General features: G+C 44.7%; 1 protein-coding gene across 3 annotated transcripts in view; it reads right to left on the reverse strand.

The window, feature by feature from the left end:
• MOK (MOK protein kinase) overlaps nucleotides 1–16463 on the reverse strand; it is a 49802-nt gene that overhangs the window by 20894 nt on the left and 12445 nt on the right. Inside the window, exon 2 of one of the 3 annotated variants that reach the window (XM_087856229.1) lies at nucleotides 9280–9394. The exons of 1 other annotated variant lie outside the window; for it this stretch is intronic. In XM_087856229.1, the coding sequence (XP_087712355.1) occupies nucleotides 9280–9394 (115 nt within the window). Of the gene's footprint in view, nucleotides 1–90; nucleotides 206–9279; nucleotides 9395–16463 lie in introns of those variants that run through there. One more of the 3 variants, XM_045775432.2, reaches the window with a different exon arrangement.

Below are 16463 nucleotides of genomic sequence, written 5' to 3' on the forward strand. Positions count from 1 at the left end.
CAAGCGACACGAATACCATCTGAAGTAGTACCCATATCAGATTTCCACGAACAGCCCAGCCCTCCTCCTTGTCTGTAACGAACACCGTACATGTTTGCAATTTCATTCAGCTGGTGCCTGGTGCTCTCTCGGCAGCTGTGTCTTATCACTGGCTCTTCTTTATGGAGACTGATCTGCCCGGCCCTGTGTTCACAGCCAAAGTCAAGCTAACATGAGTACAACAGAAGCAGAGGGCTGAGGCTGGCTGTTCCCACCCCCCACCCCACCGAGAGACCCCTTACAAGAGACACGCCTCCCCATGGCTAGGCCCCTGGTCACACCCAATCAAATGACTCAATCCCCAGAGACTTCCATCTCCTAGGCTTAGAAAGAGAAGTGGGAATAGTCTTTCTCTGAACTGCAAAACTCTGTTCTACCAACTTTTAACATACAGGGTAAAGCTCAGCATTTTGTTTGGTTCTTCAAAGAGCAGACTCCCCACTGAGCGCAGAGCCTGACACTGTGGGGCTCTCGATCTCTGGACCCAGAGCATGACCTGAGTCAAAACCAAGAGTGGGACGCTTAACTGACTGAGCCACCCAGGCGCCCCAGAAGGGTTTTATGGAAAGTGTATCTAACCAATCCAGTCAGTAGGAAGAAAGTCCTTCAGCTGAAGGGGAAGAAGAAGCGGTTATATCAATATTAGACAAAGTCGATTTCAAAACAAAGATTATTACTAGCTATCACGACTTCGTAATGATGGGGCGGTACATCAAAAAGACAGGATGATGTGCTAAATTAGAGAGCTTCAGTACACAAGAAGTTAAGACTGACGGCAGAGAGAAGAAAGAGCTCAAGTTTCAGTACCCCTCTACGTAACTGATGGAACAGTCACTGAGAAAACCGGTAAAGATGCACAGCCCCTAGCAGCACCGTCAACCAGCCTGCCCCACCTAGCCTGACATCACACCCACAGCCAACACTAAGAGGTACAGTACGCTCTTCACTCAGATGAATATGCTGGACCCGAAGATAAGGCGCAGTGAATTTCCAATACAAACACTTACAGAACACATTCTCTGACCACGAGGGATGTAAATTCGAGATCAACAACAGTAAGCCAGCTAGAAAAGCCCCAAATATCTGCAAATTAAACAACACACTTGTAAATAAACCACAGGTAAAGAAGAAATCATGAGGAGAATTAGAAAACATTTTAAACCAAGCAACAAGAAAACACAACAATCAAGATGTATAGAATGCAGGAAAACAGGGCTTATTTGTGGCTTTAAATGCTTATGTTAGGAAGGAAAAAATGGTTGAAAATAAATTATCTACGTTTTCACCTTAAGAAGGTAGACTAAGAGTAAATTAAACCAAAGTAGAAGAAAAGCAACAATAAAGAGCAGAAATTGATGGCATAGAAAATAAACAAATAAGGATGCCTGGGCGGCTCAGTCAGATGGGCGACCGACTCTTGGTTTTGGCTCAGGTCGTGATCTCGGGGTCATAAGAGCAAGCCTAGTGCTAGGCTCTGCACTTAGCAGGAAGTCCACTTTGGACTCTCTCTTCCCCTCTACCCACTGCTCCCCACCCCACCCCCCGGCTCTCTCTAAAATAAATAAATAAATCTTAAAAAAAATAGACAATAGAGAAAATGAACAAAACCAAAGTTGGTTCTTTGAAAAGATTAATAAAACTGATAAACCCCTACCAAAACCAATGAAGGAAAAAAAATGATATAAAACACTAATACCACCAAACAATATCAGGAATGACTGAGGAGACATCACTAGACTTAAATATTAAAAAGATAAAAGGGAGGGGTGCTTGGGTGGCTCAGCTGGTTAAGTATCGTCTGCCTTCAGCTCGGGTCATGATCCCAGAGTTCTGGGATCGAGCCTTGCATGTGGCTCCCTGCTCAGGGGGGAGTCTGCTTCTCCCTCTCCCTCCTCCTGCTCCCTCTCTAATAATAAATAAAATCTTTTTTAAAAAAGATAAAATAGAGTATTATGAACTGTATGCCAATAAATATGACAATTTAAATAGACAAATTCCTTGAAAAACATAATTACCAAATCCGACACAAAACTGAAAATCAAAGGAGCCCTATGTTTACCAAAGAAACAAAATTTGTTATCAAAAGCCTCCTCACAGCTGATGGAAGGGTCCTAAAATGGGATTATGGTGATAGTTGCACAACTGTATACTTTCCTTACAGTGGGTGGACTTTTAGGATATGTAAGTTATATCTCAATGAAGCGATGGGAAACCTTACGAAAATCCAAAATCACTTGGTAAGTCAAATCTACTTGACTCTGTAACATTCCAAGGTTCGGAAACACCACGGTGCCATCGCCCGCTGCACTGCTTTGTTTCCAGCTTGTTACCACTGCACATGATGCTTCGATAGACACCATGGGGTGGGGGTGAAGCTTCCCCACCAAGGAAACTTCTAGGCCCAGGTGATTTCACAGGTGAATTATATCAAACATTTAAGAAAGAAATGCTCTCACACGTTTCACAAAAGAAGGTCCGTGAGTGGCCGATAAGCACAAGTGAGCATCCATCATCACCCTTCAGCAGGGCAGCGAAACTAAACCAAGGTAAGACACCACTCACCAGGGGGCTAGCACCTAAGACCAACACCACCGAATGCTGGGGAGGACGCAGAGAAGAGCTACTGCAACTCTCGTTCTTTGCTGGTGGGGATGGAAACAGGTATAATCACTTTGGAAAAAGGCTTGGCAGTTTCTTACACATCTTACACACCTTTGATCCAGAGCTTCTATTCTAGGAAACTGGGTAAGAAAATGGAAACCTATATCCCAACAAGGCTCGCGCATGAGTTTTAATAGCTTTATTCACAACAGCCTCAAACCAAAACCCCTGAAAAGTCCATCACCAGGAGAATGGATACATGGATCGTGTGCTACTCAGTAGTAAAAAGGTACAAAGACTCCCGGAGCCACAGGGTGGATGAACCTCCAAGACTTCACGCTGAGCCAACGGAGCCGGTCCGCGAGCACGCTCAGCGCTTTCAGTGATTCCATTTAGTACAAATTTCTAGAAGAGGATAAAGGAAGAAACCCAGAATAGTGACTGCCTGGGATGGGGGTGGAGAACTGACATGAAGGAGATTTCTAGGTGACAGAAATGTTCTAGTTCTTAATTACATGAGGGTATCGTTTGCCAAAATTATAAAGCAATGTGCAACTTAATGTATGCAAATTTTGCCTTAAAAAAAAGAACTATACTAACCAGCAAGCGAGGAAGGAGGCCTGCTGGAGACGCACAGGAAATAAACATCACAGGCGTGTTGATTCTGGCTGCTGGACACCTGAGGTTCATTATACTGTTCTGTTTACTTTGTATATGTTTGAAATTTTCTATAATTATATTCTTTTTAAGTAAAAGAGCTTTTAAAGTGACTCATTAATTTCTTGTCTTTTTTTTTATTTATAACCTTACAAAGCAGACTTTATTTTTGTAAAAGTAATTTGAGGACTGTGCAGTGATGTGACTTGAGAAAAATTGTGTGCCACGTCAAGACTGGACCTTCTGCAGCAGACAAGAGAGCTGCAAAGAACACAAGCCCTGGACCTACACAGACCTGGGTCCCACGCTGGGCTCTACTGCTTGCCAGCTCAGTGACACCGGGCAGGTGAGGGAACTCGGCTCTCCAACCAGGCTTCCCTAATCTGAAGAAGGCAATGACAGCATCTTTCTCCTAGGGCTGCGGTGAGGATAAAATGCTGTATGTACATAATTCACCCAACAGTGGGCAGGGCACCAGACACTTGGTGAACAACTGCTGTCGCCCCGCTTCACTTTTCTAAAGTCTTCACACCCCACTCACCTGCACTGTTACATGGCCGGTTGATCTATGACTGTGGATCACAGATCTGTGGATCTGTGGATCTGTGGATCACAGATACTGTGGATCACAGCACAAGCACTGTGCTGAGTGCCCACCTGCCTTAACTCTCACAGGGATCCTATGACGTAGATCCTAGGTAGATATCTACATGGTTTATACAAAGCAACCGAGCCAGAGAGATTGAGGAATTGTCCAAGGTCACATAACTTCAGAGCCTGAGCTCATCCCTATGCCGACTAAGAGTAGCCCATATGTGTTAGTCTTACTGCTTCAGGACACTAGAGAGATCCTACAAATATCAAGACTACGGATTTTTTTTTTTTTTTAAAGAAACCCATTCTGTTTCTTTACAGTATTTCTATAGGAAGAAGACAGGATACAATCATAGCAAAAAAAGGGGGGGGCATCTAATTAACTGTTGCACTTGTGGTGAATACATGTGGAAACCAGGTATCCAAAGGACTGGGTTACACTGCAGGCCTCCAGCAAGTAACTCACTTATCCCCAAACTGAGCCTCTGAGCCACTCTGGAGAACGAGCCTCAGAAAGCACCTTCCTGACCCAGTACCAATGAACGGGCTTCTCTGACCTCACCTGGATGTCACATTAGCAATTATTATTGCAAACGCTGTCAACTTCTATTTCCGTAAGAGTGAAAGGAAAGGAATGGAAGTAAAACTTGGAGGAGGTGGGAGCCAGAAGCTCCAAATACCAACCTCATTCTGCCCGTGTGACTCAGCGTGATTTTCCCGTTACTGCTTCTCGTTTCTCATGCCACCCACACAACTGTGCAAGGTGACTTTGAGAATTTACTTAAAGAAGGATAGATCAGCAGAAATGGATTTTTAAAGAACCTAAAATTAATCTTCAAGTGAACAGGATTAAATTGTTTAATAATGATGATAGATACTCCAAAAACTAGAAATATTATTTTCATGGTTAAAAAACAAAAGAACAACATTAAACTTGTGGATCAAGTATCCGTGACACTGAAGCATCCAACAAATTATTAGCAATCTCCTTCCTAGAAATGGCCCCCAAAACAGTTGTCTTTCTTCTAGAAACTATAAGGTCATTTCTTCCTGTAAGTCAGAAATAACAGCAATACCTTTAACCAATGGAGAAAGCTTAGGAGCAATAGGGGTCATTCCAGATGCCAATGGTTATCTTTCTTTATTCTGTTTTTTACTTTGTAATCATTTTAGACTTAACAGAAGAGTTTCCAAGATAGTACAGAAAGTCCCCGTAACCGGCTTCCACTAATGTTAACACCTTATTCAACATTTATAAAAACTAAAAAATTAACACTGGTACAGTTCTATTAACTAGACACGTTATTTGGATTTCCCCGGTTTTTCCGTCAATGTCTTTTTCTCTTTCAGGACCCAGGGTACCTCATTACAACTAAGCTGTCATGTTCCCATACTCATCTCCAGTCTGTGACACTTCCTGTCTTTGTTTTTACTACCTTGACAGTTTCAAGGGGTACCAGGAAGGTATTCTGCAGAATGCTCCTTAATTTGGGCTGGTCTGATGTATTCTCAGAACTTAACTGAGATTACAGATCTTCGGGAAAGAACATCATAGAGGGGATATGCCTGCTCTTTCAAACCCATTATATCAGGAAGTACAGGACATCAAGATGTCTTACTACTGATGGTGTTAATCATTTAGTTAAGGTGTTATCTTCCAGGTTTTTCACTGTAAAGTTACTATCTTTCCCTTCCTACTTTCTATACCTTAGAAGCAAGTGTAGCCCACACTCAAAGGCCAGGAAATTAAGTCCCATCTTCTGAAGGAGAGAATACCAAACCATCTGTGGACATATGTTAAAACCACCACAGTAATTAATAAATAGTTAGGGGGGAAATCACTGGAGGCTCTGCAGAATCCTAGTCTCTTTAAAGTTTCACCTACTTATTTTATTTTATTTTATTTTATTTTATTTTATCTTACTTTACTTAACATTTTATTTATTTGTCAGAGAGAGAATGAGCACAAGCAGGGGGAGCAGCAGGCAGAGGCAGAGGGAGAAGCAGACTCCCCGCTGAGCAGGGAGCCCGATGCAGGGCTCAATTCCAGGACCCTGGGATCATGACCTGAGCCGAACGCAGACACTTCACCGACTGAGCCACCCAGGCGCCCCATCACCAACTAATTTGAGTATCCATCAGCTTATCTTCCCTGCAGAAATTATTACTATTATTCTAATGATGATTTTCTATTTCCCTCATTCCTTCTGTATTTGTTATTTGGAATTCTTCTGTAAGGAAGAACTGTCCCCTCAACCCAATTTATTTATTCACTCATTATCAGTATGGACTCATGGTTATTTGAAAAAATAGATGGGAGGGTAGAGAGAGAAAGAGAGAGATGTGTGTCCATACAGATTAGTACACATAATAGCTCTGTCTGCTGGGTCTGGAAGGATTGACATTCCAGTAGCAATGAGCACACCTGGTGCCAAGATCTTGTTTTCTAAATACCTTTCTCCAATAAAAGGAACCAGGGCTCCTTAGAGAAATGGATGATTCTAGGGGCAGGAAAAATACAAGATGAGCCTAAAGAATCCTGTAGTGCCAAAAATTAAAGTGCTAAAAAAGGAAAGGAAAAGAAAAAGGATGGCACATATCAAAAGAACACAGGAGCCAACCTGAAAGAGCTCCCAAAGCCACAGCTGGAATAATCTAAGCTGGAACGATGATTAAATCAATACTGATAGTATTGAGTTATAATCGCCTATAGTTTTGAACATATGTATCAAGAGCACATTAGAACTCACATGATAAACCCAAAACCCAATTCCTCTTAGGTTTGGATGACATGGCTGGCAGATACCTGTCAAAACCAGCTTGAGACTCTATCACTGAGTTCATACATCACACAGCGACAAAAACCACCGGTCCAGAGTGAGTGTACTTCCTTTTAAGTAAAGCCAATACGTGAAGTTGTGATTTATACCGCAGAAACTAAAGCCTGCTGATAATCCCCTAAAATACACAAACTGTAAAAAAAAGTAACACTGGGATGCCTGGCTGGCTCTGTCGGTGGAGCATGGGACTCTTGACCTTGGGGTCATGAACTCAAGCCCTACGTTGGGTGTAGAGATTACTAAACAAACAAACAAGCAAAACAAAAATAAAAAATAAAATTGATTCAGTAGTATCTTATTAAAAGCCTTTACTTATTACAGGTTTTTAAAAGAAAAACATGTGTTCTAATCAACCACTTTTTAAGATAGGACAAAGAGCACTAACTGTTTCTGAAATACAACAAAGGATCCCACACACAGTAACAAAGGCTACCATCTACTGAATGGTTGCCATGTGTCCCACCTCCCTCCCAACTTTCTACTCATTCCCTCGCTTGGTCCTCAAGCACCTCACAACAAGGAGATCAAGGCTCAGAGGAAAAGGCACTGTTAGCATGTCGAGAACCCGGTCGATAGTGAATCTGGAATGTGCTTCACCGCTAGGAAACCACGTCCCTTAGGTGACTACATTCTCCCATGGGGCCGAGGTCACAAGAAGGTACTTCTCCAGATAAAACTGAGCATTCCTTGCCCCTCGAAGGATTGCTTCTTTGATGGAGACCCTTCTATAATGTATGAAAGATATCTCTACCTTCCCGAAGGCACACCCACGCCCAAGTGTGATTTCTCCTGCCGGCCGACGCAACAGAGAGTGTGACTGCACGTCGCTCCGACATCCAAACAAACCCAGACAGGCCTCAGGTCTGCAGGCTATCTGTCCCGTCCACTGTTTATCTCTATCTCTTCACAGAACAAGAGCTAGCAAGCCCTGTTGTCTGTTAAGTGCGTCCACCCCTGACCCCGACAGTGGAACCTGATGAGGATTCCGGTCCTCCCCAGGGTCAAATGGGTCCCGTCCCGCTGCTCGAAGTCCGTTCTCTGCTGCTCTGGTTGGTGGGGCGTGTCTCAGAGGTGGCTGTCTCAGGGAGTCTGCTCTTCAGGTACGGGACGATCGGTACACTGCACGGCAAATTCTCCATCGCAAGTAGTTGAAAGGTAGAGGAACCCAGACAATGCAGACTACACAGAGGAAGGAGTGAGGAACGGGGGGAAAGCCAAAGACCCAGGGACTTCAGAGGCTTGGCAGCGGCAGGTAAACAACCTATGCTTTGCGCAGTGAAGGAGGAGGGCTCTGGCTCGCTGAAATCTGGACTCGATATGGCTCTGCCCACCTAGCGACCTACAGTGACAACTGTCAGGCTACTTCAGATCTCTAAGCACCTCTCCTCGTGTGCACACCAGGGATGGTTACAGACACCCCATGGGGAGGTCATGAAGATGACACTACTGTCCTCCACACTCTCTGACATGACTAATGGCCCTGCACTCCTTTCTGATCTGAGAAACACTTTTTTGTCCTAGAAGTCTGAAATCAAGGTTTATACCTCAAAACACTTCAGAAGGCTCTATGTCGATGTGGAGGAATGACGATGTTTTTTTACAACTAGCTTTTACCATTTAGAGACTTCAGTTTCTCTGCTATGACACAAGGCTGAGCTTCAAGCCGCTCTACTGAAAGCTTCCCGTTGCCGTGAGGCCACCTCGGCTTCATCGTTCCCTCAGAGCTTCCTGATCACGTCCGGTGTCTGACTCGTTCGTGCCCCACGTTAAGAAGCTGCAAAGCTGGGGCGCCTGGGTAGCGCAGTCGTTAAAGCGTCTGCCTTCGGCTCAGGGCGTGATCCCGGCGTTCCGGGATCGAGTCCCACATCAGGCTCCTCCGCTATGAGCCTGCTTCTTCCTCTCCCACTCCCCCTGCTGTGTTCCCTCTCTCGCTGGCTGTCTCTCTGTCACATAAATAAATAAAATCTTTAAAAAAAAAAAAAAAGAAGCTGCAAAGCTGAGGGACTGAAGAGGCCGCTCTGAGGGCCAAAGCCACAGCAGCCCTCTAAGGGATGAACCTAGGGCAGGAGCGCGCCCCTCTCCAAAGCAGCAACTCATCCCTTTCAGGGACTCAATTTTCCCAGCCCTATCCAGAAACTGTTCTCCAGTATGTTAACTGATTCACAATTAATTAAATCATAAGCACCTCTAATACACTGAGACTAAGGTTTCAGTTATAAAATCCAACGTACAACCTTCAGGAACACACAGGCTGCTTAAAGTGAGGCACACCTTTACAATTTAAACGTTTTGTGACCATTAATCACTGTTGCTACAGTAAGTCTGGACCTGAATAAAATCATAAACATAGTAGTTTATCATAAACATATAAAATCATAAATACGAATGGTAACGTAAACATAAAGTTAGCCCTAATCCTCTGCGCAAAGAAAGCTGACAGCATCTTCCGTGTCATCACATGAATACACTGTTCCCACTCGGACCGAGGGGCCCTTCCTGCTCTAACCCTCCCGCCGGACCTCGTGGCGAGGACACCCCGCCCACCTACCTTTCGAAGTGCTGCTTCATCTGTTTGCACGCGTAGTAGCTCCCGTCCCTCAGGCTCCGCAGCTTCGTGACTTCGGAAAACGTTCCCTCTCCTATTCTGCCAACTGCTTTATAGTCTACAAGTAAAAGCAACGGCACAGAGAAAACGTCTGTGTGCGTGTACGCTGCACTCCCTTCCGGACAGCAAGCCTGTTCACCGAGACGGCAGCCCACGCCGACTTGCTGTGGACTGCTCCTCCAGGGTTCTGTGCCAGGGCTCCCCTGAGCACCGGGGAAGCTGCCGGCAGAGGCCAACTGGAGAAGAGGGTCAGGAGGGACAAACTTCCAGTTACAAGGTAAGTAAGTAGCAGGGATGGAACACGCCACAAGCGGGCACGCTCTAGCCCGAGCCGCGGAGCAAGGGCTCTGGCTGTGGGCCGGCGCGACCTTGCCCCAGCAGCCTCGGAGCAAGCTAATCGCCAGCTCGGGGCCCTACGGAAGGTCCTGCTGATCTGCTGGGCTCCTACCATTCTTGCATCTCCTGATTTTCAGAAAGCGGCCAGCAGCTTCCCTGGCTTTGCTGCGGCCACCACCACCCACCACTCTGGCGCAGATAATGGTTTCACAGCCTCTAGTTCACTGTTAAATCCCCTCCTGTCTGAAATACCTAGAGCAGCATCTGTTTTCCAGACCAAACCCCAACAGATGCTGGAATGAGTACCCTGAGGTAAGGTGCTGGGAACAAAAAGTCTAAAACATGCAGTCAGGTGGTAGACAGCAGGCTGGGGCGCTGGAGAACCTGGCATGCCCCGGCAAAGTCCCAAGTCCCGCTGCGACGACTACTGCCTCTCACGGAGCAATGTCTCCTGGGCCTGCCGGCCTCTGAAAAGTGGTGGGAAGGGGCAGGGTCATGGGGTGTGTTGACTACCGACCGCCTAGGCAAGAGATTTCAACACAACAACGAGCTCAGGAGAGAAATGCCACTTTGCAAGCAGAAATGGAAGGAACGAGAAAAACCCAGGCAGAAAAGTCTTACTGGGTTGAAAAAGCTTCTTCAGTCCAAATAATAGGAAAGTAAGACTGTAAAATAATGGTGACAGAAGCAGTCTGTGAGACTTCCCAGTTGCACAAATGGTTCTGCTTGACGCCAACATCACAGAAAGGCAGGTACTCCCCACCCCAACCAGGCCCCGGTTTCAGAGAGCTTTGAGAGAGGTCCCGGAGACTGGGATGAGACACAGAAAGCAAGGCCAAAGAAAAACAGGACAGCCTTTCGAACTATGTCTAGGAAAGAAACTTGAGTACAGAGCTGACCAGAAGCAAACAGATCAGAAACCTATTAAGCAGACCTGGTTCCAAAAAAGCCCATCATCTCTGGGTCCCAAACCTATATAAGCACAGAGCAGGCTTTTAAAACAGCACAACTCCAAAGGAGGCCATCCTCTTCAATGCCTCTCTTAGCTAGGACACATTTGTAATGCCTGTGTGAGTTCTGATTTGAAGAAACCAACAATAAAAGACACCATTTTTTTAAGAAGTGATAATGTTTTGTAGAAATATGTATAAAAATGAGAAAAGCCCTTATCTGTTAACAAGAAATACTGAAGTATGGCCAGGTAAAATGATAAGATGTGTGGGATTTGGTTTAAAATGCCCCTGTACATTCCCATTTGCCACTGTTGAACGTGTACATACAATGGGATAGCCATTTGGAGGGCAGTACCCGTTACAACTGAAAGACATTCATATCCTCCAACACAGCAATTCCAACTATAGAACTTATCAGGTAAAAAAACACTTGCTCAAGTAAGTATGATACGAGGATATTAGTTCAACATTATTTAATAAAGAAAAACTGATGCCCCCCCCATGTGGAAATAGATAAATTACGTATGGTTTATCCATATAATGGAATACATTGAATATATTTAAAAGAATGACACAGATTAGAGGCACCTGGATGGTTCAGTCCATTAAATGTTGGACTCTTGATTTCGGCTCGGGTCGTGATCTCAGGGTCGTGGGATCGAGCCCCACATCAAGCTCCGTGCTGGGCGTGGAGCCTACTTCAGAATTTCTTTCCCTCTGCCCTCCCCCTACTCTCTCCCAATCTCTCTCAAAAAATAAAAAAAGAAAAAGAAAAAGATAAAGAAAAAAAAAAAAAGAATGACACAGATTATTCCCTTAAAGACAATACACTTAGTGGCTATCTCTGAGGGGTAAGGTTACAAGTGTCTCATCACCTAAGTTAGATATTTTCCATAATGAGAACACCATTTTATTAAAAAGTATCTCAGCTCAGCTCTTGATATCAGGGTTGTGAGTTCAAGCCCCACACTGGGCTCTACGTTGGGCATGGAGTCCACTTTAAAAAAAATCATCTTTTCAATCAATATTCAGTGACTTTAGTTACAAAAATTCAATCTATGCCTAATTTTTCAGAACAAACTTGCATTTGTCTGAGATTTTACTTACCTGTAAGTTACCAAATTAGCCTGCTACTGTTTCCTGAGTGCTGGCAGAAGACACAGCATCTTGCATCAGAGACAAAGGACTTTCTGACTCATGCTGCCCCAAGCATCAGCATAGTCACATTCGTTCCCCTGGCCCGAAGTCTCGTGGTGGTGACACGATGGACACAGATGACACGTGCAGGAGATGCAACAGACTGCTGGACAGGGGAGGACCCCAGGGCCAATGGCCTAGCACTTTTGGAACAAGCAGCACGGAAGATGGATAAGCCCTGCCATCGGGCGCACTCAGCACGTACTTGCCGGGAAGCTCAGGCCACAGAGCAGACCGCTTCCCCCAACAGTTCCTTACCAGGTTAGTACGTCAACCAGTTTTACTGATACAGAGTATTTGGTACGGTATTATTCTCAGCTATAAATATTTATATATATGTAATATTGACTTTAATGCTACTTTTCAGTCTTACTCAAAATAACAACCAATTTCAGTGTACATTTTCAAATAGCTTCAGGCCACGCAAAATGAGAAAATTCTATTTGTAATTACATATTTATAGAAATTGGAAAAAATGCTTTTCCCCAAGGACAGCATCTCACCATGTCATTACCACTCAGAACGCCACAGAGCACCACCACGCCGTTAGCAACGGCCACAGGAGGGAGGGAGAACCGTGACTGCTGTGCCTCTGGGGGACGGTCAACAACTCCTGAAGGGGATGACTGAAGAAATAATGGTTAAAGCTGCTCACAAAAATTTATTTTCCGAAGATGATTTCTAGGGAGGGAGATAAAAAGCACTGAGAATATGAGTTGAATGGCGGACCCCAAAAAGATATGCCCTCGTCCTAACCCCTGGAACCTGTGACTGTTACGTTATCTGGAAGGTCTTTTCAGGTCTAGGTAAGTGAAGGATCTTGAAATGAGAACATCCTGGATTAGCCAGGTGGGCCCTCAATCCAGTGGCAAGTGTCCTTAAAAGAGACACACAGAGAGAGCAGAATGAGGGTTGCCAGGGGCTGGAGGAAGGAGAAATGGGGAACTGTGATTCAGCGGGTCTGCAGTTGTAGTCATGCCAGGTAAAAAAGTTCTGCGGGTTTGTGGTACAACAACACGCACACAGTTAGCAACACCCACACTTCAATGTTTATTAAGAGGGTAGAACTCATGTCATTGTTTTTCACAACAAAAACAACAAAAAGACAGACACACAGACATAGAAGACGACGCCATGTGAAGACAGAAGCAGGGCGCCAGAAGCCTCCAGAAGCTGGAAGGGGAGAGGAAGGACTGAGGGAACACAGTCCTGCTGACACCTTGATTTCAGACTTCTGGCCTCCAGACTGGGAGAGAATACATTTCTGTTGTGTTAAAGCCCCCAAACTTGTAATTTGTCGCAGCAGCCCCAAGATACACACAGAACATAACTAGTATTTTTTTAATCTAAGGAAAACATTTTCATTAAAGGTAAATATTTTCCAAGCATAAAAATGGAAGCAGTCCCTCTGAACAGACTGATCTATTTGACTACATAAAAACATAAAACTCTAGCACCTGAAGAAACACTAGAAAAAATGGTTAAGTAAACTATGAAAATACCATACAAAGGAATGTTATATAGCAGATGCAGGGAGCACAGTAGCTCCGTAGCCTCTGATGGGGAGGAAACTTTTCAGATATATTATGAAACAAAAAGGACAAACTAAGGAACAGCATGTCAACTATGTTAACATTTGTAAAATGAAATGAAAAGAAAAGAAAGAAAAAGAAGAAAGAAAAAAAAGAAAAGTATACCAGTGGTATCTGGCAGAATGGCCCCCCAACAGTGTCCATGTCCCTGGAACCTGTGAATGTTAGGCTACATAGCAAGAGGGAATTAAGACTGCAGAAGGAATTCTTTTTTTTTTTTTTTTAAGATTTTATTTATTTATTTGACAGAGAGAGACAGCCAGCGAGAGAGGGAACACAAGCAGAGGGAGTGGGAGAGGAAGAAGCAGGCTCCCAGTGGAGCAGGGAGCCCGATGCGGGGCTCGATCCCAGGACCCTGGGATCATGCCCTGAGCCGAAGGCAGACGCTTAACGACTGAGCTACCCAGGTGCCCCTAATGAGCTGACCTTAAAATAAGAAAATGATCCTAAACTTATTGGGTAGGCCCAATGTAGTGACAAGGTCCTTACAAGCAGCAGGGGATGGCAGAACAGACAGAGTCAGAGAGACTAGAGGATATGGAAGGGGCTATAAGTTTAGGAACACATGTGGCCTCTAGAAGCTGGAAAAGGCCTGGAAACAGATTCTCCCCAAAGCCTCCAGAAGGCACGCAGCCCTGCCAGCAACTTGCTTTTAGCCCAGTGAGACTCATTTCAGACTTCTGACCTCTAGAACTCTAAGATAATAAATGTGTGTTGTTTTAAGCCACTGAATTTGTGACAATGACAGCAGCAATAAAAAACTAAAAGACGGGGGCGCCTGGGTGGCACAGCGGTTAAGCGTCTGCCTTCGGCTTAGGGCGTGATCCCGGCGTTATGGGATCGAGCCCCACATCAGGCTCCTCTGCTATGAGCCTGCTTCTTCCTCTCCCACTCCCCCTGCTTGTGTTCCCTCTCTCGCTGGCTGTCTCTATCTCTGTCGAATAAATAAATAAAATCTTAAAAAAAAAACAAACTAAAAGACAGATACATTTATGCTCATCTCTACACAGAAGGAACTAGAAGGAACATAAGAAAGTGCCAACAGTGGTCACCTCAAGGGAGGAAATCCAGATGGCTAGGGGTAGGAGCATAAAGGAGACCCACTTTCACCATATAACCATCTATGCTTTTTATAGGTTATACTTTGTATTTGCATTGTTTTTTTCAAAAAAATAATTAATTGAAAACAATTGAAGGGATAATGGGATATTTTTCTCATGGTTCCTTTAAGGAAAATGGATTATGAAAATAAAACTGAGCATTTTCGTTTAATATCATCTTAAAGCAAATAGCAATCTATGAAATAAAAATAATTTACAAGAAAATTTAAAATAACAGAACATAAGGTACCACTTCACACCCACTAGAATAGCTGGGCTCAAAAAGCAAGCTAACAAGTGTTGGCGAGGATGTGGAGGCGGAGAACTCTGGCCCGCTGCTGGTGGGAATGAAAAATGGTACAGCCACCGTGGAGAACAGCTTAGCAATTCTTCAAGATGTTAAACAGAGGTACTTTATGACCTAGCAAGTCTACTTCCAGGTATGTACTCAAGAGAAATGGCCATTTTTGTCCAAACAATAATCTGTACACAAATGCTCACAGAAGCATTCTTCACAACAGCCAAAGAGAAGCAACCCAAATGTCCATCAGCTACCAAGCCGATAAACAAAATATGGTCTATCCACACAGTGAAGTAGTATTCAGCCACAGAAGGAATGATACTCTGGCACAAGCTACATCATGGATGAACCTTGAAAGCATTATAAGAGAAGCCAGACACAAAAGCCATTTATGTGAAATGGTCAGAATAGGCAAATCCATACACACAGGGAGTAGATCAGTGGTTGCCGCGGCGGGAGGGGGGCGAGGAACGGGGAACGGCCGCTAATGGATACAGATGCTTTCTGGGGATGACGAAAACATTTTAATAGATTCTCATGATAGCTGTTGCACAACTCGGTAAAAAATGCCTAAAATCATTGAATCGTACACTTCAAATGGGTGAACTTTATAGCATGTAAATTATATCTCAATAAAGATATTAAAACAGACAAATCTGTGGCATTAGAAGTCAGAACTGTGGTTCCCGCTGGGAGGTGGTGTCATTGGAACGGACCCAAGGGGACTCCCAGGACACTGGTAATGCTGTTTCTGACCTTGGAGCAGGTTACATGGGCATGTTCACTTTATATGTAAGTGGACCCACAGTTCAAACCTGTATTGTTCAAAGGTCAACTTGGTCCTGCCGTTATATTACACCAAGACAGAAACAAAAGACAACCACAAAAACAAAGAAAGCTTTGGGCAATAGGGTATTATTATTTTAGTATTAAGACTATTCCATTAGTACATAAGGAAATCTGCATATGCTAAGCCAATCTGCAGCAAAGACCATGACAGAAGCCAAGTCTCGCAATTGGCCTGCATTATAAGAAAGAAAAGCAGGGGTGCCTGGGTGGCTCAGTCAGTTAAGCATCTGACTCTTGATCTTGTCTCAGATCTTGATCTCGGGATCGTGAGTCTGAGCCCTGTGTTGGGCTCCACACCCAGTATGGAGGTGTGCAGCCTACTTAAAAAAAAGAGAGGGAAGGGAAGGGAAGGGAAGGGAAGGGAAGGGAAGGGAAGGGAAGGGGAGGGGAGGGGAGGGGAGGGGAGGGAAGGGGAGGGGAGGGAAGGGGAGGGGAGGGGAGGGGAGGGAAGCAGAGGGGAGGGGAGGGGAAGGGAGCGGAGGGGAGAGGGGAGGGGAGAGGAGAGGGGAGGGGAGAGGGGAGGGGAGGGGAGGGGAGCGAAGCGAAGCGAAGCGAAGAGAAGGAGGGGTGGGCTATCAGACCGGGAAGGGCCTCCATGCATAACACCAGCAGGGAGAACTACCTTAGGGTGCTGAGTCTTCAGACTAGCACTTTCCAAATTGAGTTCCACAAAGCACTAATACATTCCAAATCCTGATGGGTATTCCACAAAAGAAGGTTCCATGAACCATCCTATTTAGGAGCTGCAGGGTTAAATAAGGAGAACTGTGTTGGACTGCAGAATTCCTCAGTGCCTTTT

The sequence above is a fragment of the Ursus americanus genome, chromosome 26, assembly GCF_024610735.1.
Source record: "Ursus americanus isolate L20-20 chromosome 26, mUrsAme1.1.p, whole genome shotgun sequence".
Classification (NCBI taxonomy): domain Eukaryota; kingdom Metazoa; phylum Chordata; class Mammalia; order Carnivora; family Ursidae; genus Ursus; species Ursus americanus.